Source organism: Neofelis nebulosa, chromosome 1 (assembly GCF_028018385.1).
Source record: "Neofelis nebulosa isolate mNeoNeb1 chromosome 1, mNeoNeb1.pri, whole genome shotgun sequence".
Classification (NCBI taxonomy): domain Eukaryota; kingdom Metazoa; phylum Chordata; class Mammalia; order Carnivora; family Felidae; genus Neofelis; species Neofelis nebulosa.
The window spans coordinates 29,636,634-29,659,816 of NC_080782.1; the positions used below are offsets into that span (position 1 = coordinate 29,636,634).

Consider the following 23,183-nt stretch of genomic DNA (forward strand, 5'->3'; position numbering starts at 1 on the left):
TTTATCAAATTTGGGAGGAGGGAAATTAAAGTTTATAACTCTCGAAAAAATGACCTAATAAAAAAGGTATGTGGACCAAATTTTATAAAAATGCAAAATACCTGTATATTTTAGAGTATTAGAAAAATAGTTATAGCAAATATGTTACACATAGGCAAAGGATAATTAATCTTTATTATGTAAAGAATTTATATCAGATACATACACACACACACAACACACACACATGCACACATAAATTCTTAAACTACTAGAATTTTTAAATGCTTGGAGAAAATACAATTAGGAGAAATGGTCAACATCATTAGATATTAAGTAAATTGAAAGGAAATAAAAAATACATACTATATACTCATCACACTCACAAATGTTATTTGTTTTAATAGTTGTTATGATAATTCTCCCCATATAGATAATATTAAAGCCTTCTCATCCACTAACGGAACATTAAACTGTTGGGCCAACCCACTAGAAAAACAATTTGATAACATGAATCAAGGTAGTGAGATTCTTTAATGCACTGGTTTCCTTTCTCTAAACTGCACTAAAAAATATTTCTAGTTATAAAACAGCCTTCATATATTTATCATAGTGCTCTTCATAAAAGCAAAAAAATGCTAACCAACCTAACTGTTCAACAACAAAGGAAGTATTAAGTAAATTATGGTACAATCATTAGATCTGGTATCATGAACCCTAAAAGTGATGCTTATGATAACTACATATGGAAAAGTATATTCTGTGTGATTTCCATATATTTAACTCTGTGTGAGAACATTCTGGAAAGAAACTCACAGAAGCACCAACAGCGCTTGTCTTTGCTCTATTGGAGACTAGGAAGTACGTGTGAAGGTCACAAATGTGAGCTCTGAGTCCGAATGCCTGGGTTTAAATCCCAGCTTTGTCACTTGAGTAACTTTTTGACTTTGATACTGAGTGGCTATTGGAGTCCAGCAAGTTTGAAGTTCACCATAATTAGATTTCCCCATCAGTACACTGGTGGTAAAATAGTACCTACCTCCAGGGGTTTTTGTGAGGATTAAATATAATAACGCAAGTAAAGCACTGACAATGGCTGGCATGTGGTAAGAGCTCGGTAAGCATTAGCTATTTGCTATTTAAGTGAGAGAATCAATAGAGGCAGGCTTCTGCCTTTTCTTTTGCGTATCTTCCAAATCACCTTTTTCTGTCTTGAACATATTACTGTTACATTGGGAGAAAAGCAATAACTATTTTCCTAAAGGCCCTGAAAACTGGATCAGCCAGATTTTCTAGTCACGTAGATTCAGACTCTTAATTGCAGTATCACAGTATATAATCAAAGAATGGATACTTCACAGTTGCTGAGACCCAAGAAATGAAATTAGGGTTGCTGTAATACTTGAAATGAACTTTGTGTCTCATTTCCTAAGAGAAGGAGCCCATTTCATAAGAAGTTAGGATGAGCCTGTTTCCTTAAAGGACTGCTTGCTTCCTTTGGAAAAACGTAGGTTCACCCAGTGTTCTCTCCCCCTACACCGACCTCCAGCTTCTAGATAACTCAGTATTTCTCTATAAGGTACATGTTTTAGTAACAGCAGGGCAAAAATTTAGAAAATATTTACAATAATGGAATAAATAAATTTTCCTGGACAAGGAAGGTAAATTCGGGAGAGGCGGGGGGGGAGTACATTGATTCAGTAGGTCTGTTGATTTCCAAACACTTCGAAAGCTACTGTGTGTAATTCAATTTACATATAAAGTTATTTTTAAAATATATTTTAAAGTCCCAGGAGCAGAAGGAAAATGAAGGGGAAAATTGCTTTCTCTTTCTCTTATTCCCCCCCCCCGCCCCCCCTGTTAGTGTTCAGGGAAAATTTTTGGAAAAAGTTCTCTGCTCATTTTGGAGTCTTCTCTTGCCGGCAAGTAACAAGTCTGTACAATACAGTTGCCAAGGCAATATCGAGACCATGTAGACAGAAAGCATGGTGTACAGACAGGGAGGTGATGGAAATGGATTAACAATGTGAGCAAGAGGAATTTTTTTAATTGGAAAAAAATAAAATCATACTGCCCTTTAATAAGTGTTTGTGCTAGCCGTCCTAATATCCGTTGTTACCAAGGAAATTCATTATAGTAAGAGGGTTTTTTTCTACATTGCCTTGTTCATGGATACATGATTTGTCTCCCAGTTATGCCCCTATCTTTGTAACTCTGTACCGAGCCACGTCAAACTTGGTTCTACTGCATTTAAGTTAGACAAAGACATTTTTCATTTGCTAAAGCCAGAGACGTTTTTTCTTTAAGTCCTATTCGAAGCCCTGGATTCAGCCAGACCCTGGCAGACGGAAGAGACAGGCACACCCCTTGCTCCTAAAGCAGCACCAATATTTGCTGCTTAAATAAATGTACTCTCGTCAGACAGGAGTGACCACCAGCCAAATACTTCTTCATTCTCCTAGGACTGTTACTTCAGTTTTTAAAAGGGCTCAAGTTTTCTCCATCTTTTCTTTCCCCCTTCAGGTACAATCCTGGGATTTACCCTCCGACCATACAAAATGAGCTACCGAGAAGTCAAGTACTTCTCTTTCCCTGGGGAACTTCTGATGAGGATGTTACAGATGCTGGTGTTACCACTTATAATCTCCAGTCTTGTCACAGGTACCATATGCAGTGTTGTTTTTTTTGTTCATTTGTTTGTCTGTTTGTTTGTTTTTTAAGTGTGCTTATTGCAAAAGATCGCTTAGAAAAGCAAATGCTTTAGGTTTCTGCTGGATGCATGCTCTGTTCTAGAAAAAAAAAAGTCCCTTCAAAAATGATGGAAAGGAGGCTTTAGTAATGCATGAATGATTATAACTCTCGTATTTTACCAATCACAAGAGGAAACGGATTTAAACAACCATGTAATCTAGTCTGCCTCACTACAAAAGAGGCACCCTGCTAAACCCTACACAACCAGCCTTCTCTGACCACAGCGATATAGTTGACAACAGCGTACAACAGGTCTGTTTTCTCACCCTCTTATCCCACCCAGATAACATCTGGTTGGACAGCCTATTAGCTATTGATGCAAGAATGCTTGTTCTCAGAGCCACCAGGACTTGAGCGGGAGCCTTCTTGGAAGCCTCATCAAGAGGTAATACCCACAACGCACTCACCAATTCTGCTGCCACCAACACTTTATCTTTTCCTGGTGAACCCGCATGATTTCATTTCCTTCTCCAGTTGTCCCCCACCCCCGTTACCTATGAGGCTGGTGGGAGAATGGGGAGGGGGCAGGGGATTTCCCCATCTGGATATTTTTGTCAGCTGACACTTGGATTCTCGAGGAGTGGAAGCTTTGCAGGGTAGGATCTATTTTCTGTGACAGTAAGATAACAATCGACTCCTCCATGGGAAATGCTTCAAGACTCATTTGTACACATGACTGGCGAATACAAATGGAGCCAAAAAGAAAAAAAAAAAAAAAGGTTACTATACATTCCTTCCTGCCCACTCTTCTCTTTCCCCACAGCACACCTCTGACATGAAGAAAGAATGTCCATAGACACCGTCCCAGCAGGATGGTTTCTAGGTTTGTAGCTAAAGCCCAGAACTCAGGTATTACTGACCCTGTTCTCTTCTCCACCCGTGGCTCACTGTCCCTCCATGGGTACATCTCTCCACCTCTATGTGAGCTGGCTCCAAGCATCTTTCCCCTCCCAGGGAGTCCTCAAGGATATTTATAATCTCTTCTCAAGATCTCTGTGTAGTAAGAATTTCATAGCACAACTCAAAAGTCATAGGGCAAGATTCTGACTGCTGCATGCCTGCGAGGGCTGGCCTAACTTGGACAGGAACTATATCAGCTCTTCCCCCAATGCCTTGTGGATCTCTACTGGCTTCCACTTGTTCAGGTCTTTAAACAAGTGATTGCATGTACAGGAGGCTCCCATTGGAGGGTGAACTGCCCATAAAGCAATCATGTAGGCAGGATGATTGGGATGCTTGTTTCTGAAACAACCTGGTCCATTGCTGACCAGGGGGTAATCCTAGCAGTCCCAATTCTTATCATCAAAGCTAGATTCATGCTGACAGAACCTTACATTCTCATTTTATTATCCACGTGTTGACATTTTTCTGCGAAGCAAGTTCTTGCAGTAGCTCTTAGAGGACAGAACTCACATGTGCCATTTTATTCAGTGGGCAAGTGTCCCTCTTCATCATCCCTACTGGCCAGTGTCTGACTTGAGTCCCTACAGTCTTCCTGGATGCAAACTTGAGGGGTTCTGGATTCCTTTATACTGTCTTTCAGTATAGTATCTAAGTCCCAGTATCTAAATATTGGGACCAGTATTTAGAGGTTTCTGCTTTCTGATATCTGTGCTGAAAACCCACATGTTACCCTTCCAAGAGGAAAGCCCTCATTTGGCCCAATTAGAGAAAATATTATTTCCCCTTAATAGCGATCTTGCTCGACAATTACCTCCAAGTGGAATTTCCTGATATTTCTAATACTTAGTATGTCAGCTTCGTTGAAGGAATACAAGCTGTCACTGAATAATTGTGCAGGAAAAAAAACCATGATGCAGTCTCTTTGCATGGTTAAAAAGAAATTTGTGGGAAAACCTTGGAAAAACTAGCAACATTTATAATATTGAAAGGAATTATAAGCTGCAAGCAACCAATATAAAATAAACTTTTAAAATGTAACCTACTTGTACATTGGGGATGCTGCCGCTTGGGACCAGTAAGAGAGTCTCAGCCCTTTTCCAGGACTATGTTAAGGCAAAGGATATATGGGCACTGGGTGGCTCAGTTGTTTGCGCATCCGAGTTTTGATTTCGGTTCAGGTCGTCATCCCAGGGTCTTGGGATCAAGCCACGGTGAGTGTGGAGACTGCTTGAGATTCTCTCCCCGCCCTCCCCACTACCTCGTCCTTCTCCCCAATGTGTGCACTCTCTCTCTCTCTCTCTCTCTCTCTCTCTCTCTCTCTCAAAAAAGAGAAAAAAAGGGTGGGGGGATATAATTTAGTTTGCCAAAGATCTTTGTAAGGTATTAATCTCAAAGATTAATTTCCAAGCTACATAATATTTTGGATACTTATGATCAATTACAGTGAACCATTGATTCAATAAGACTTTCCTTTAGGGTTTTAAATACGGTGATTCCAAACCAAAAAGGGGGCAGGGGGTATGACCCATTGGGAATGAGGAGGAAGAGGAGCCTCTACAAACTACATACATCCCTGGAGGACCCCTGTGTGTGTTGGGAGAAGCTCCTGGAGAATGTGTTGTCTAGGGAGGAAACAGAGTCAGGTCCATTATTTTAGAATGGAAAGCATATTCAAATGCCTCCTGTGGCCAAGCAGGTGATGATTATATATGAAGCTGCCCTTTCAGGGTACTTTTTATTTTCTTTCTATGATAGAAATATCTTGTGTGTGTGACAGGGAAGTAACAGGGACAAGTGTGATGACGAGTGGAAAGTGATCCAGCTGCACAATCGGATAGACAATGGGAGGCAAGGAGACTGTGGTGACCTGAAAAGTATCCGCTTCAGCTGATTGTTGCTCTGTGTCAACAAGGGCCAAATCTTCTGATTTTTTTAAGAGGGTCCAGAAATCTAAAAAAATTTAAGAACCTCCTAATTTTTCAATGTTGATACAATTCACAGAACAAAACACTGCAAGCCAAACAAAGCTCCTCTGCAGGCCAAGTCCAACTCTTGGGCTAACAATATAAGAACTCAGGTGTGAATGTCGGTGTCATTCATTGTAAGAAATGCACTGCTGAGCTGGGGCACCCATAGAGCTCTCACTGGGTTTCCCTTATGGCCTTATTCAAGTGTTGACAGTTCACACCAGAGCTCGAGTCAGTGTGCTGTCACGAAACATCACATTTATTGACGCTTAAACAAATAGCTATTGGAAAACCTGTCCTCTCCATCTTCTGTGTCACAGTTGTGCTGATCTTTCCTGCACCTGATAGGAACACCAGAATAAGAACTCGGGGGTGATGCTCCCACAGAAAGTATTTCCCAATGGAAAAATGTTTGACAGACTTAATGTTTTTAAGTCAACAAGTCCCAGGGTCTTGACAGACAGAGATAGAAATGCATGAAGCCCTTACTACATGTGTTGGATTAGGTATTCTGTTTTAGAAGACTCTGTGCATTTTATTGTGCTAAAGTCACATTTAAACTCAGAAATCTAGGGGTGGCTGGATGGCTCAGTCAGTTAAGTGTCTGACTTCAGCTCAGGTCATGATCTCACAGCTTGTAAGTTTGAACCCCACATTGGGCTCTGTGCTGACAGCCTGCTTCAGATTCTGTGTCTCCCTCTCTCTCTCTGCCCCTCCCTCTCTCTCTCTCTCTCCCCCTCAGAAATAAATAAACATCAAAAAAAATTAAATTCCAAAATCTAAGTTAGGTTTTCGTATTTGAAACATTTGTGTTTGTGAATTGTGGCTCTAAAGCTCCCATAAGCCATGCTCTCCTTTCCCAAATTCGAAATTCCAATCGTTCCAAATATCCTTGGTGTGTATTAGCAATTCCAGAAGCTGCCAGAGAGAAGCTGGGAGCGAGCCTAATGGCTAGATTTGTACTCAAGTACCTGTGTTTTTGAAGAGGAAGAGTAAGTCTGTGCCAACACACCACACAATAAAATGGGGGGGTTGGCACCAATTTCTATTGATTTGGTCAGCAGAGGCAGCCAAACTAGATATTTCATGCCAGAAATATGAGTTGGTTTGGCTGCCTTATTAGCCTGATTAAATTCACTAGATAATAATTAAACTCCATTTCAGGTTGTACTTTGTAGACATAACTATCAGACACCTCGTGCTTTCTTCTTTTCTCATCTCTTCTTTTCCTCCTCAATCACTTACCTCGGAGGGAATCTTTTGTGTCTCCAGTTTTCTGGAAGCCGGGAGCACCACTTGACCAACGATCTCTGTGAGTTGGGTAAGAGTGTAAGTAAAGGGGAGTGGTAGGGGAATGTCAACAACAGTAGCAGCAGGGTCTGGGGCCTGGGGTAGGACACCCTGGATTTGAGATTATAAAACAGGTGAAGTTTATTTTTTCTCACTCATTCGTCCATTAATAGCTATTTTTTGAGTTCTTGCTATGTCAGACACTGAGCTAGGCACAAGAGATACATGAATACAAAGATATCGTCCCCAAGAGGATATATGTTGGGTGGAGAGGGAGAGCTTCCCTGCATCTCTTAAATCACACAATATACGTAAGCAAATCCTAATTCCAGCTGTAAGGGGGTAAGGCTGGTCCTCTGTTAGGTGAACTCTTGTTAGGTGGCCACAGGCTGCACTCTGAGCCACCAGTTTGCTGCAGCTGATACAACGCCTGACCCAAACCCAGCCCGTATTAGCAAAGGGTTGGCTCCAGGTCACTGTCCGTACTTAGTCACGTGACACCTGGAGCACTGGGTGCAATTCTGGAAGTGGAATAACAAGGGAGGGCAGCCAGGGCAACGAGAAAGACATTTGACTGATTTTAGGAACATGATTCCAAATCTGATATTTCAAGTCATGGCATCTCCATCTCAAAGTTACATGGGGACCACTCCTATTCTCATTTACTTAGAATGTTCTTGAAATCCACATGCGTACTTTTCTTCCAATGTTTCTAATCATTACAGAAAGTGGAAACCTGTTACTAGTCTAGTGAAGGAGATAATAAATTACAATGTAATAAAGTTCTGGATTGCTTCTGTGCCTGCCAAAGGTCTTGGGAGCCTGAGATCTGTGCTCTCATTGTTTAAAAAGGTGTGTGTTTGGGGGGGGGGCGGGTGTTAATGAGGTGTTAAATGCATTTTAGCACCACAATAAGACTTGTCTTTCCTGTAACACAAAGACTAAGAGAGAATTGAAAGAATGACTTTCTCACTATGTGATTTAATATTAATTAAGGAGGGGTTTCTATCCCACCAGAACAAATAAATACCACTGTATTTATCCCACTTTGGAAAACACTGCTTCGGTCCGTCTAGCCTCACAGTATCTCCTCCAATTTATTGTCTGCCTTCTGCCTAGACATTCCCAAGGACAAGGGGTTCCTGGGTGGCTCAGTTGGGTAAGCATCCGACTTCGGCTCAGGTCATGATCTCACAGTTTGTGAGTTTGAGCCCCGTGTCGGGCTCTGTGCTGACAGCTCAGAGCCGGAAGCCTGCTTTGGATTCTGTGTCTCCTTCTTTCTCTGCCCCCTCCCGACTTATGCTCTGTCTCTCAAAAATAAATACGTGTAAAAAAAATTTCTTTTAACTTTCCCAAGGACAAAAGATCTTTGGAACCCATTCGTCCTTGGAAAACTAACAATTCTTTTTGTATGCAAAATCAAACTTTTTTTTTTTTTTTTTTTTTTGAGAAAGAGAGAGAGTGCAAGCAGGGAGAGGGGCAGAGGGAGACAGAGAGAGGGAGAATGAGAATCCTAAGCAGACTCCATGCTCAACATGGAGCCTGACGCAGACTCAATCGCACGACCCTGGAATCATGACCTGACCTCAAATCAAGAGTTAAGAATTGGACATTCAACCAGCTGAGCTACCCAGTCACCCCCCCCCAAACAAATAGTTTTAAATCCAGAAAAACAAAACATCACCTGCCTGCCTGTAATTCCTCATCTGTGTGATAAGCTCTGTGACATAACTCTGTCACATATTCCTTAGGCAGCATCCTTCCAAATCTGTTGACCAATGTACTTGGTGGAACATGGGACTTAACTATAGTTAAGAAGCTGCCATCACCAGCAAAGGACTCTTTTGCCTGAGAGAATAAAAGAACGATAAATGTACCTCAAAGTATATCCTTTCGGTTTCAGACAAATGGCAGGTACAATAAGAATAACCTAAAGTTTTATCATTTCTTTGAACATGAGAGGGCAAAAACTGAGCTAGACAATGCCTAATCAGTTACTTGGGCATATGAAGCGTTTGTCAAGGGCTTGCAAAAATGAAAGCCAAAATGACTTAAGAAAAATTCAACATTTTGGGGCGCCTGGGTGGCTCAGTCGGTTAAGCGGCCGACTTCGGCCCAGGTCATGATCTTGCGGTCCGTGAGTTCGAGCCCCACGTCGGGCTCTGTGCTGACAGCTCAGAGCCTGGAGCCTGTTTCAGATTGTGTCTCCCTCCCTCTCTGCCCCTCCCCTGTTCATGCTCTGTCTCTCTCTGTCTCAAAAATAAATAAACGTTAAAAAAAAAATTTTTTTTTTAAAGAAAAATTCAACATTTTGAACTATTGATTGTCATGGCTCTGGGTATAGATGACGCCTGTTTGAAATACCCCAGGCATTAATGTATGAGAAAAGGGACTGTAGATGTCTCCCTTTTTCCCCACACGTACATTTTGTAGAAGAAACAAAAGTGTCTGTCTTGGGTGGGGAGGAGGTTCTTGGAGCCTCCCTTTCATTCTCTGTAAAATGAAGGTGATAACAGTACCTATGTCATGGGTACCTATGTTGTGAGCATTTACGCCTGGCACATAGCATGTGCTCAATTAGTGGAAGCTTTTGGCAGTAATAGCATCAGTGAGAGCTGTCCTGGTGGTCTGCTTTGTATAAATCAAAATTCTAGGGCAAGAAGAGACAGTTTCAGTCAGAGGCAGGTAACTAAGCCTCCAGATTGCACATGCCTCATCTGTGATCCTTCCAGCCACCACTTTCCTATTAAAGGTAAATTGAAGAGGGGCACGTGGGTGGCTCAGTCAGTTAGGCGTCTGACTTCAGGCTCAGGTTATGATGTCACCTCTTTTGAGTTCAAACCCTGCATCAGGCTCTGTGCTGACAGCTCAGAGCCTAGAGCCTGCTTCGGATTCTGTGTCTCCCTCTCTCTCTGATCCTCCCCCACTCACACTCTGTCTCTCTCTCCCAAAAATAAACATTAAAAAAATATTAAAAATAAATAAATAAATAAAGGTAAATGGAAGAAACCATGAGGTTAATCGAGTAACAACATGGGAGCCAGAGAGAATTCCTTCCTCACCGCTGGAGGGGATTACTTTCTGCCCTGCAGCATGGGATGTGATTACCTTATCACAGCTGCATAATTCTAAATATTTTCATTGGTTATACGACTCTCCATCCCAGTCTTTCCTGAGACACTGGGGCCCAGTGTGTGGCACTCTGGAATCCACAGGGCAGCGAATTCCACACGCAGTAAGCAGAGCTTTTCCTGCAAACTAGACCTTTAGACAAACTGAGTCTCTGTCTCAACACGTGAAAAGTCTTTGTGGTGGCCTTGAAACAAGCCAGCCAGAAAGAAGCTTCAGCCCAGCTCATCTGAAGCCAATAGGCTGGTCCTGCTTTATTTTCTGTCTAGAGCTGCTTAGAAACATTGGACAGTAGGCAAGTAATGTCCATCTAGAAAAGAAAGTGGTAGAGTAAAACGGGAAGACCCATCCATGGGGTAGAGATCACCTGGCCTTTTTTTTTTTTTTTTTTTTTTTTTTTTTGGCACCATATTGAAAGGAAATCTGAGTAATTATTTTTATTTTTTTTTTAATTTTTTTTTCAACGTTTTTTATTTATTTTTGGGACAGAGAGAGACAGAGCATGAACGGGGGAGGGGCAGAGAGAGAGGGAGACACAGAATCGGAAACAGGCTCCAGGCTCCGAGCCATCAGCCCAGAGCCTGACGCGGGGCTCGAACTCACGGACCGCGAGATCGTGACCTGGCTGAAGTCGGACGCTTAACCGACTGCGCCACCCAGGCGCCCCTGAGTAATTATTTTTAAAAACTTATTTTAAAAAATGTTAGTGGATTTGGGGTTTTGTTGAGATGTAGACCAAATCATTTAAGTCTGGCTACCTCAGAAAAAGTCTACCTTTCTATTACAGACAGCTTCACCCAGTAAGCATTTGTAGAGGCTTTTTATGTGCCAGCCACTTTTCTAGGACCTAAAGATACCAAAATGAAGACGACAAGGCCCCTGACTTCAAGAAGTTCAAAGTCTGGTTGGGAGATAGACTTGTGACTGCAATATGAGGAGGCAGTGGTGACCCAGGCAGGATGAGCCCAAAGTATGCAGGGAGCAATGGGAGCATCCCTGTTCCAGAGTCTCCGGTGTTCCAGAAACGAGTGCTCCCTAGCAGGAAACCAGTGCTCCCTGGCAGGAAACAACTCTGTCAGCCGGAGAGAAGGAGCATTTGTTAATTGTTGCTCCTCATTGTTTTCCTCACACCTGACTCTTGCACCATTAAATGCAGTAAGAGCCAGGGGTGGGGCCCTGTGGGTTTCCCAGTAAAAATCACCCCCTGGGAATGTGGCCTCACAGATGGCAAGTCTGAGAGAAGAGTCTCCTGACAGGGTTTTGACCAGAAAAACTTTCCCTTTCAGAGGGGAGCCATTCAGTTTACAGGAGGCGAGCCAGGAGACCTGGAGCTGTCCTAGCTGGAAGGCAGGCAGAGGGGACACCATACAGCCTGGCACCCAGGGCGGGAATCCCCCCTCCACACCTCCAGAAGGTGGCTGTCAGCTGCCACCTGAACATTCCACTCTCAGATGGTCCAAACTGTTGAGCTAAAATCTGTCTCCTGTGAGGTCTGCCCACTAGTCCTAATTGTGCCACATGGAAAAATGAAGGATGAGAGTTCTTCCAGTCAAAAGACCCCTAAACACAGGCCAAGTGTCCCAATTCTTCACCACTCTGGTTGCCCTCCCTTGGACCCCACCCACTTCCAGACTTGAACTCAGTGCTCCACATGTCATATGACTGGGTAGGGACAGGGACATGGACCTAACCCTCTGATCATACTGGCTGGGTTTTGTTCAGCTGTTGTATCAAACCATTGGCCCAGAAGAGTTCAGCCTGTGATCACCTAACCCCTCAGAAATGAATGCCTGTGAAAATATGTTTGTGGTAAAAATGGAACAGTTCTTGCGCTGAAAGATCAGAGGCCACAGGCTCAAGGCTCTGTGTCAGATGCAACTTTCCAGAAGGCTTGGGTCTGCATGAGGTGGGAGCTCTTATCTATAAATTGCAGCATTTTCAACTTAACCTGTGGTTTTGATGAGTTCTGTGTTGTAGGAAATTTTTGAAAGTCTCTTTTAAGAAAAATTAAAAAGAAGGAAATTTTAAAAGTTTCCTTTAAAATTGAACCATTCTCTAAGAAAAATAAGATTTTTCCCCCTTATATTACCAATCTAATGATTTCCTCAAACCACTGTAGAACTATAGATCTGTGGGAGGCGTTGGGAATAGATGTTTTTCTTCTGTTCATGCAATCAGTAATGGCTTCCAAGAGGGTAAGTTACCAGATAAATGCTGACTGGAGATTTATGGTCAAGGACTGGAAGTCATGGGTGGGGGCTGGGGGCAGGGGTGTGTCCACAGCGACATGCCATCTTATGCGCCTCTCACTTCTGCAGTTCACATTCTGAGAGTCTGTACTGTCCCATCCAGGTTAATTACACTACACGGGATGTAGTCCCCTGGCCATCACCCACCCCTACCCTCCCCCCAGATTCTTCAATTAATTGGTCTGAAATGGGGCTTGAGAATTGATGTTTCTCTATAGTGCTCCAGGTGATTTTACTGGGCACCCAAGGTTGAGGACCACCGCTTTACAGTTTTTCTAGAATCGTTCTTTGCAGGTATGACCACTGAGGCTATACCTTATTAGTTCAGATACCCCATCTTCCAGGAAGCTCTTTCTGGTTTTTCCCTCACCCCTACTAATGCATGCTCCCAAAGGCATAGGTTCATTATTTATTCCATATGATTTTAGTTAAACTCATTTAAATAAAATGAATGCTTACCATTTGTATGAGCAAAACAATATAGAAATATACAGAGCAAAACATGAAAGTACTCCCAAACACAAAGACACTCAGTCTATTGATTCTCATTTGAATAGACTTCTGCTAGGAGAACCGCATACCCTGAAAATGTTTGGGTACCTGTGTTCCATTATGAAAGACTTGTCTGTGTCCCAGAAAGCCAAGTAAAAAGATGCTGGAATGTCTATCAACAGACACACACACACACACACACACACACACACACAGAATTTCTACAGCCAGACAAGACTTTCTGTGACAATGTCATGGATTGTATGTCTCCAGGGCACGCTAAGTATCCTGTCATCTCTCTGTTCAGTGTTTAGAGAGCATCTCCTGATAAGCAGAAAGAAGGTTTTGTGATGGGATTAGTCTCTGCTGGAGGATTGATCTGCCGGAATTATCTAGCCAGTTTTGTTTCTGGCTGGAATCTAGGTTTTTACGTTTTAAAACCTTTTTAAAACTTTTTAGCTGCCTCATGGAGAAAATGTTTGCGATAGTCTCAGATCCCCAGGTTGCAAGGCAGCACACAACCATGATCACACTTGTCTTACTAACCCATCAATATCTACAATATCTGTGTAACACTGTTTTCAAATGTTTGTTTCCAGGACTTCCTCATGTGGGGAAAGAGGTTTTGCCATCTGTGTATGTATGTATGTATGTATGTATGTATGTATGTTTGTATGTATGTACGTATGTATGTATTTAAACAATTGCTTGAGTTTCTTCTACCCAAGTTTTCTTCAGAGGAAAGAAAATTCCTCTAAATTACTAAGAGGGTTTCCTTTCACAGGGTACTGCAGGAAAGGTGGCCAGTGTCTGAGTTCTTTGATTCTAGAGATGAGTAAACAAATCAGAAGGAGCTGTTGGCTAATGTCTTAGGAAGAATTCTATAGGAAGAGCAAGATAGGTCTCCTAGATCCAGCCTGCTAAGACAGTATCCATATTACCAAAACTTGTCAGTACTTTCCAGAAAAAATATCTGTATATATACACACACAATCTTGTTTCATCTGTAATATCCCTGGATCCCCTCCCCGATCTACACTCTGTCCACTACTGGATTATTTTGAAGCACATGCCAGAAATTTCATTACATTTCTGAAAGCAAAGAAGACATAAGACAGGTATAATATTTTAAGATGATACATATTTTATGTTTCTTTAGTGTCCTATGCCATCCCTCAACATATACACATATACCCCAAGAGCTGTCAATCACTTGAAGACAGTTTTGCCAACCAAGCTCTTTACTTTCCTTCCATTCGTGGTACAGACTTCTCTACCGGTGTTTTACATGAATTACCAAAACGCTTCTGCAGCCAGAGAGTGACACGTCTTTAGTAGGGGATGATGCAGTAGATGCTTATGCTATGAAATTTGGGGGCACAATTTTTCCTTAGAGCACAATATGAACACAATATGTGTACGTGCACACATAGCTTTGTATGTTTGTTCTTTTTCCCAAAGTCCTTCTAACTCAAAAAAGTACTGTAGTCTTACAGTGCCTCAACTGTTGGTAACTCTTTTAATTTACAACTTTTCCAGAATTTGTTTTTCTACTAGATTATTTGTAAGTAAGCTGTAATGTGAATGCAGTGTTCTTAAAGGTGTTTGTGCTAAGAGGTGAAGTTTCATTATTTTAAAGCCATTTACCTAAAAGTATGTCACAAAAGTTTCCCAAATTATAATATAGGGATACATAACAAGAAAAAAATCCTTAATATCAGCGTACACACTAAATATTTAAGAAAAAATGGAAACATTAGTAGCTTCCATCCTGGACTCTTGCCATGTTTTTTTGTTTGTTTTAGAATCAACTTCAGGAGTCTTCTCTTGAGACATATGCTTAATGACATATCTGCAAGCATTCCTTTTTGCCATGGACTCTGAACATAGTTTTAGAGCCAGGCAATGTAGTAGTTCTTAATCACATTTAGAAATAACAAAACGAAAATTCATAACGCTTTTATGGGTACATGAAAAATGTTTACATATTAAATTCTATATGATATAGGAACACATTTACTATGAGATAGTGTGACTCTTATGCAGTATAAGGGCAAAACTGTATGGGGCGCCTGGGTGGCTCAGTTGGTTAAGGGTCTGACTCTTGGTTTCAGCTCAGGTCATGAACTCATGGTTTGAGCCCCACGTTGGTCTCTGTGCTGGCAGTGCAGAGCCTGCTTGGGATTGTCTCTTTCCCTCTCTCTCTGCCCCTCTCCCACTTGTGCTGTCTCTGTCACTCTCAAAATAAATAAATAAACTTAAAAAAAATTTTTAATAAAAAATAAAAACTAACAGCATATTTCCATGTACAGTATAAGCTATTAAACCTAAGCATGATTGGCAATTTTAAATCCTCTAATACCATATAGATATAATAGTTTATGGTTTTCAAGCCCTTTTATCTGCTAGCATTCAGATCAGTAGAAGTTAAGAAAGGCTTAAGAAAACTTTTTGGTGGAAAATCTTAAAACTGAGAGAATTCAACCTGTGGACTTTAATCTGTTCATTGCTTTTCCCTTTGAATTGAGCACCCAGCAGCATTTGATTTTAGGAGAAAACATTCGGGTTTAGCTTACAACACAGGTATACAATGGGAACATGGCTTGAAGTCTCTATATAATTTCCTATCAAATAAACATCTGAACAGTAATTTAACAACTACCAAGTGAGGTTAGGTGCCTGAGAAGTGCTGCATATACACGTAAAGCACACTTTGCTTATGTGAAAGACAGTTACATCACAATGTGTTATCAGACTTTCAACTGCTAGAGACTCTTGCTGCAAAACATTACCACCCACCACTAACCTTCTCCTTGTTCCTTAGAATGAGAGAAGCTAGGGGCATCTGGCTGGCTAAGTTGGAGGAGCATGTAACTCTTGATGTGGGGGTCGTGAGTCTGAGCCTCATGTTGGGTGTAGAGATTACATACATACATGCATACTTATATACATAAAATGATAGAAGCCATTTTATGAAGGGGGTTCTTTTATTTCTATGAAGCCCCTAAAATTACTTATTGGTATTGGTAGATTTATGCTTATCTTATTTCAAAGTGGCACTTACTGTTTGTTTGTTTTTTTTAAGATTTTATTTTTAAGTAATCTCTACACCCAACATGGGGCTTGAACTCATGACTCCAAGATCAGGAGTCGTGTGCTCTTCTGACTGAACCAGCCTAGCGCCCCTTTTAAGATGGCACTAATTTTTTTTAATAGTTTTATTGAGATGCAGTTCATATGCATGCACTTTGTGTGTGTAATTCAATGGCTTTTAGTGTATTCAGAGTTGTGCATCTATCACCATAATCCATTTTAGAACATTCCATCACCCCAAAAAGAAACCCCACACTCCTTAGCCATCATCCCCTAATTATCCCATTTCCCCAGCCCTAGGAAACACCAATCTATTTTCTTTCTCTACAGATCTGTGTATTCAAGACATTTCGTCTACATGGAATTTTACAGTATATGGTCCTCTGTGACTGGCTTCTTTCACTTAGTATATCTTCAAAGTTCGTCCATGTTGTCACGTGTATTAGTATTTCATTCCCTTTTATGGCCACATAATATCCCATTATATGGACATATCACAGTGTCTTTATCCATTTATTAGTTGGTGGACATTTGAGTTCACTTTTTTTTTTTTTTTTTTTGCTATAATGAATAATGTTGCTAACGACATTTATGGGCATATGTTTTTATTTCTCTTGGGTATATACCTTGAAGCAGAATTGCTCAATCATATGGTAACTCTGCTTGATCTTTTGAAAAACTGTCAGACTGTGTTCTGTATTAGCTGCACTATTTCACATCCCCGCCAACAGTATATGAGAGTTCTAATTACTCCACATTCTTGTCAGCATTTGCTATTCCTTGGGTTGAGGGGGTGGTTTTTTTGGGTTTTTTTGGTTTTTGGGTTTTTTTGTTGTTGTTTTTTGCTTTTACCTGTAAAGATTCATATTTTAGCTAAAACTTTTGAAGTCCTAAGATATGTAGTCTGGGCATTATAATTATGCATTTTCATTTCAAAAAGAGAAAAATTCAAATATTAAGTCTTTGGCTATGTTAAAATATTATTGAAGTCCCTTAAAATTTATGTAGACTAATCAGTTATAACTTTTGGCTACATTAAAATATAATGTGTTAATTTCTTGAGTTATAGTGAATAAAAATAAAGTTAATTTTTAAAATGTCAGATGACACAACAATGTGAATATACTTAACACGACTGAACTATACATTTTCAAAGAGTTAAGATGGTAAATTCTATATGATTTTTAACACAATTTAAATTTTTTCTCAAATCAGGTGTAACCTCGTAATGTCAATTCTTTTGGAAGACGCACTCTAAACGGTTGTTTGCTCCTTGTTCTAACCTACCACGGCTAGAGTTTTAACACAAAGCTTTCAACAGACTGCTTGGGTCAGAGAACTTTCTCCCCATGCCTAATTTTCACTTTTGGAGATATGGAGTATAGATACTCGGGTGAGCAGAATGTAAGTTCTCCAAGGCAGTGATCAGATAATCTCTCTAAATCAACACATTCCTCAGCCGCCCCAGTGGTTGTGCTGAAGGCGTGGTTGGGGGTGAGGTTGAGGAAGACACAGACTGAAGCAAGAGAACCTCTGGATGACAGAGTCGAGCCCCAACCCCCCCACACCCTTCTCCCCACCCACTCAAGGAGTGCGGACGCCAAGACGGAGGTGCTGACACAACCCCCTAGTGTCAGTGGCCTGGTACATCTTGATTTACAGAATGGCCTCCTGCCCCGGTGGTGAGAATTCTGTTCAGATCTTTTACAATACTATTGAGTTACATATTTCTTATCATTCTTTTGACTGTGAGCTATAATTCCAGATGAATTGTTTTCCATTCAGAAAGTAAATGTTTGCTCTATTGAGGTGTCTGCACTTGGGGGATGCAACAAGAGTCCCAGTAATTGTGTTTTGGGGGCACCCCCCTTTGTCAAGCGCTAGTGAGATCTCAAATCCAAATCTTAACTCTGCATCTTTGAAGAATTACTTCTCCTGCCTCTTGACCTGGAAGAGCCAGAATGAAGTTTGCAACTGGCCATTCTCAGTCACTTGGAGGATTGTTTCATTCGGCTTCCACCTAATTTCTTGAATTCCCAGCAGTGAGTTTTACTTTTGCTTGATGAGCTGATTTGTCATGATCCTGATTATTGCTAACTTTTATGCCTGAATAGGGTTACAGCCCAAGCAACTTCTTGTGTTGATGTTGACATCCTTTTACAGATGTAGACATAATGTATAAGTTAGTTGTAAGTCATTCCTTTGTGTTTCATTAAAGAAACCCCCTGAAGACTCTTTGGTATAAGTTAAATTTAAGCCACTGAACACTTTTTACAAAAGAATAAAACGATATTATTCAAGGAAAATGAAAGATGGTTGGGTCTTTTGAAGTTACCAGCAAGAAGGGCAACATGGGTGCTGCTGCTGGACACAGGGTGGATTTTTGGTCTGACCAAAGGAACTCTGGAATTGTAAAGAACACCGATAGAGTATTACATGAACTATCCTTGATAACAAGGGCTGGGTTTTTTTCACTAACAATTGGTTTCCTCTGTTTATTTTGCTGTTTCAGATTATCCTTTCTGTGTTGAAATCCACACAAGGGGCATAAGATTAAAACCCTCGAAAAATAAACAAAATATCCCAAGCTTTTTGGAAATCTAAATGTTAGACATTGTTCAGTAATGTCTGCCCCCTGTGGTTGGACAAAACCACACTCTGGTATGTGTGTTGGCTTTATTCTCCTGCCCTGTGATTTGCTTTTGGTGGCTCAGAGCCAGAGTGGCCTCTCCAAACGCAAGCTTCATGAAGGCAGACAGTGTGCCTCCACTTTGATTAAGCTGCATAGTCAGCTTCCTCTGTAGGTGTCCCCAGCCCCACTCCTCCCCACAGTGCTGTGGAGCAGTTGTCCACGTTGACAATGACAATCTAACCTGCTTACTGGGAAAGGGGAATTGGACATTAGAAGGAAAACAATTTGTGGCATCATATTTGTGGTCTCTTTAAGGAGAAAATTCCACCGAGTGGTTCCTAAGTCTTTGAAAACTTTCTACTTCAATATTTTTTATTTCAAGAAATAGAAATTACTCACTTTACTCATGAATACTGCTCAAAAAAGGAATTTTTGAGGGAAAAAAAGATCTCTTGAAACTCTGCAGGTACAAGTAATTCCTGCAAGGGGGAGTACAAATAGTGTCTGCGAGGGAAGCAGAGGCAAAGGCAAAAATTTTAAAGAACCACAGATCACCCCGTGTTCATTGTGCTATTGGGATAAAAGACTTAGGGATAGAACTGGTCCCATGGGGTGTTTCTCACTGAAATCATCTCTGTCCACAGCCCAAAACGCATCTATTCTGATAAACTATACATCCCAGATGACATCATGTTATAAAATACGTATTTGTCAAGAATTGTGATGGAATTAGACTCTGCCCACATCATACTCACACAAGAGATGCAAAGAAAGCTGCATGATTCTGCATGGCTAAGGTTTAACTTTCATTTGTTTTCTTTAATTAGCCTATTGGAAAAATGTAGTTCTTCCGTGGTAGTTTCAAGTAAGAATCTAATTTGATCGTTTTCCTCTTAAAATATTTTATGAATCCTGTGAGTACTCAGCAAACACTCACTGTTAACCAATTTCCATTTTCAGCCGCATGCCAATCATAATACAACTTTTTAAGGGGACTTGAATGAAATAATTTAATTAAATTTTAATGCACAAAAGGCAAAATTAGCTGCCATGAATTTCTCTGGAGCAAAGCATACTCAATCCTTCCAAATAAATGTTTTCATTTTTGACATTCAACCAAGATACACTCAAATTCAAACGTATCTTTTATTAAGTAAACATTTTCTTTGGCATTCAGAATTCCAAACTTTGCTCAGCAAAGAGAGAGAGAGAGAGATGAGAGAGAGAGGAACAGAGATCAAATCCATCAAAGCAAATTTAATCAATTTTACTTTGGTAGAGTATTCCTGCCAATCTACCCATTTGGTCTACTTACACTGAAGAATAAATAAAAATTAAGGTAAAATCAGTGCTTCTTTCATGGAAAGAGATTTTTGGTCAGCACCAGAAAAAGGCAGATTGTGGTCAAATTTTGACCGAAAGGCTATTTTCTTAACAAACATCCAGACTCCAATTATCCATTTTATTTTATTTTTACAACTGAAATCAGTTTTTGAGAAAAGGCAGCAGTCATAACCATTATTATGTGGTACAAGAGAGTGGTTTCTTTTATCACAATGTATCACAGTAACTTCATGGCTTTTTTTGTTTCTTGCTTTTAATTCATGCCAACCTTTATGTGGAGAAGGCTAAAATAGGCTCTGAGAGCTATGGGTTTATGGTGAGCATTTAGAATCCTGCTATTTGAATTGTCTATTATTTCCTATAGCGTTATAAAATTAGGATTAATGTATGATATTCTGCATTTCTGTGTGATCGCTTAGAATTTTCTTTCAATTAAGGCATTAATCAACTTCAAACTTACCATTTGGTTTGTATTTATCCTTTTTTATTTTGAGGATCAAACACATAGATATGTAGGAAATAGTATTTTATTCCTCTAAATACCTTTCCATTATTAAGTTTCTAAAAATTAATGCACTGTCTCCATGTTGAAATTTTAAAAGATCTGTATATTTGATCATTTTATATACAGACGAGACTAGCCACTCTGAGCAACAAATTTAAGTTTCAAAAATTTAATTTAGAAACTTTTCAAGGAATTTTGAGTTTTGTGTCAATAAGAGATTTTTACTGATGACTAATATAATTTGGAACACAGTTCTTAAATTAATTTGAGCCTGCAAAATCTACCATTTTTGCTCCCCATAATTAATCAGATCTTAGAACAACTTCCCAATGTATTCTGTACTGTATCTCATACTGTCTCCCCCTCTGTGCAATCTGAGTGTTTGGCTTTTACAGTGTTTGGTTCCCCTGAGAAGGTATTCATGGTTTCTATGGGCTTTGTTCACAATCATGGCATTCTTGGAGGATAAACCCTTTGGCCTTCTTGTGACACTGAGCTACTGATACCAGCGTCCCACGTGTACAGATAGCTGAAATCCACATTCAAAAAGTGCGACCTCATCAGGAAGGGGGCTTGAAAAGAACTTCTTTAAGCATGAGCAGGCCCACTGTGTTACTGGTCTTTACAGACGAGTATTCTCTCTCTTCTTCCTTTCAACCACATACATTGTCGAAAGACTCAATGTCGAAAGTGCAGGATTTGATCTCTCATGACTCCAGCTGCATAAATGACCTGTGGTTCAAGGGTTACTAAGATTTCAACAGAAGGAAAAAATATGAAAACAAAAAACCATTCAAAAGAAACACCGCAAATATACACTTTTACATACATATAATGAACAGCCCTAATTGTACAGTTCAGTTATTATAGTCTTTATGTGTGTTTAATTATAAAAGTCACCAAGTCAATCCTAGCTGAATGAACTTATCTGATGAGCTCATGGGTAAAAGAGTCTCTGTATTTTTTATCTCTATCAGGAAAAATGGACAATTGGCTTAAATTCCTATTTTAAGGATTCTCGAAGAAAAAAACAATCCTATCTTCTGTTGATTCCTAAGATCGAGACTGAAAAGTGTCACAAAGAACAGGGCTCTAGCCTATCTGTAGTTCATTATTTGTTAAAAAAAAAATATATATATATATAGATAGATAGATAGATATATACATACACACACACACACACACATATTCCTCCTATCTCCTTCAGGAACTTCATTCCAGTAGATTTGTTCTAAAACAATTTCCGACTGTTGAAAGATCAAGGTAGAGTTCACTTGGAAAAAATATCCTAAAGGAAAGTCCAGATGAATGGTTCTCAAAATCTGTCCAGTTCCAACCTACTTGAGGGATAAAACTCGCTCTTCTTAGTGATTAATAGTAGCTAATATATTTGTTTGTTTTGTTGTGTCTGTTTTTGGTGTGGGGGGAGCAGAAGGAGCTATGTAAACTTGTGTAGTTTAAAAGGGCCCTAAAGATTTTTCTGATACCCTGATACTCATTTTCTCCTCTTCCCAACCCTTGAGAAAGATGTGCCTTCCCAATTGAGAATAACTGTGCATTTTTCAAAACTAATGAATTATAAAATGCTCCATCATGGATTACTGTAGTGCATTTAAAATTTACTTCAAAGCCTTTAGGGTTATTGATTTCACTTTCAGTTTCTTTTCAGGAATAAACTACTGGGTAAACTGAAAGTCAAGTCTAGGAATGTCAGCCTACCTCACTGTTTTTATATGGGGCATGCAAGTCTTAGTGCAGAGACAGGTGGGGAAATAAGATTAAATGTTAAATGAACTGGTTCACTTTTTCTACCTTGACCTCTAGCTCTGGGATGAGAACAAAAGGCTTTTCTCCTTGATACAGGATAGGGACTTTCTATAGTGTGAGGGAAAGTAGTTTCCGGTAGAATCACTTATGTCTAAAAAAGAGAGTTCTTTGCCCAAAACATAGTAATGCCCATTATCATTTGTTTAGAAATTAACAATAATCTCTTAATAATATTATCTAGTCCATTTTCAAATAGCCCCATTTCTTTTCTCCCTTTCTTTTTCCAGTTTATTAATTTGAATCAAGCCACGTCTTATGTTGGAAATGTTTTGTATCCTTTAGATTTGTTTTTTATGTTTATTTGTTTTTGAGAGAGAGAGAGAGAGAGAGAGAGCGCACGCGTGTGCATGCACATGCACACGAGTGGGGTAGGGACAGAAAGAGGGAGACAGAGGATCCAAAGTGGGCTCTGTGCTGACAGTAGAGAGCCTGATGCAGGGCTCGAACCCGGGAGCCCGGAGATCATGACCTAAGCTGAAGTTGGACATTTAGCCGACTGAGCCACCCAGGCTCCCCTGTTTTGTATCTTTTAAATCTCTTGATCTATAGTTTCTCTCTCTCTCTCTCTTCACCACTCTCTCTCACTCTCTCCCACTCTTTTCTTTTGCAATTTGTTTGTTGAAGAGACTAGATGGTTTGTCATGTAACATTAGCTTTCCACATCTGAATTTTGCTGATCATATCTGTCTAGTGTTTTTGACTTCTTTCTCTGTCTCTCAGACCATGATTTTAGGTCAAGAGATTCACAAACAGGTACAAGCACTAGAAGTCTATAACACAATAGAGACCTTGAAGAGCCTTAGTGACCATAGCTCTTAGGAGCTGGTAGAACTCAGTTGGCCAGAGAATATTGAGTTAGGCAGGGCTACCCTTTGAGAATGCGATTCTTTCATTTGTTTCAAAGTGGGCATGAGATGGGGCTCAGCCACCTGGGTGGCTCAGGTCATGACCTCACAGTTTGTGAGTTCAAGCCCCTCATGGGGCTCTGTGCTGACTGCGCAGAGACTGCTTGGGATCTCTCT

The 23,183-nt window shown here is 40.3% G+C and overlaps 1 protein-coding gene across 1 annotated transcript in view; it reads left to right on the plus strand.

The window, feature by feature from the left end:
- The window catches only part of SLC1A3 (solute carrier family 1 member 3), a 79,647-nt gene that overhangs the window by 18,582 nt on the left and 37,882 nt on the right, over positions 1 to 23,183 (plus strand). The window contains exon 3 of the mRNA XM_058717588.1: positions 2,503 to 2,640. Coding sequence (XP_058573571.1) covers positions 2,503 to 2,640 — 138 coding nt within the window. The remainder of the gene's footprint in view (positions 1 to 2,502; positions 2,641 to 23,183) is intronic.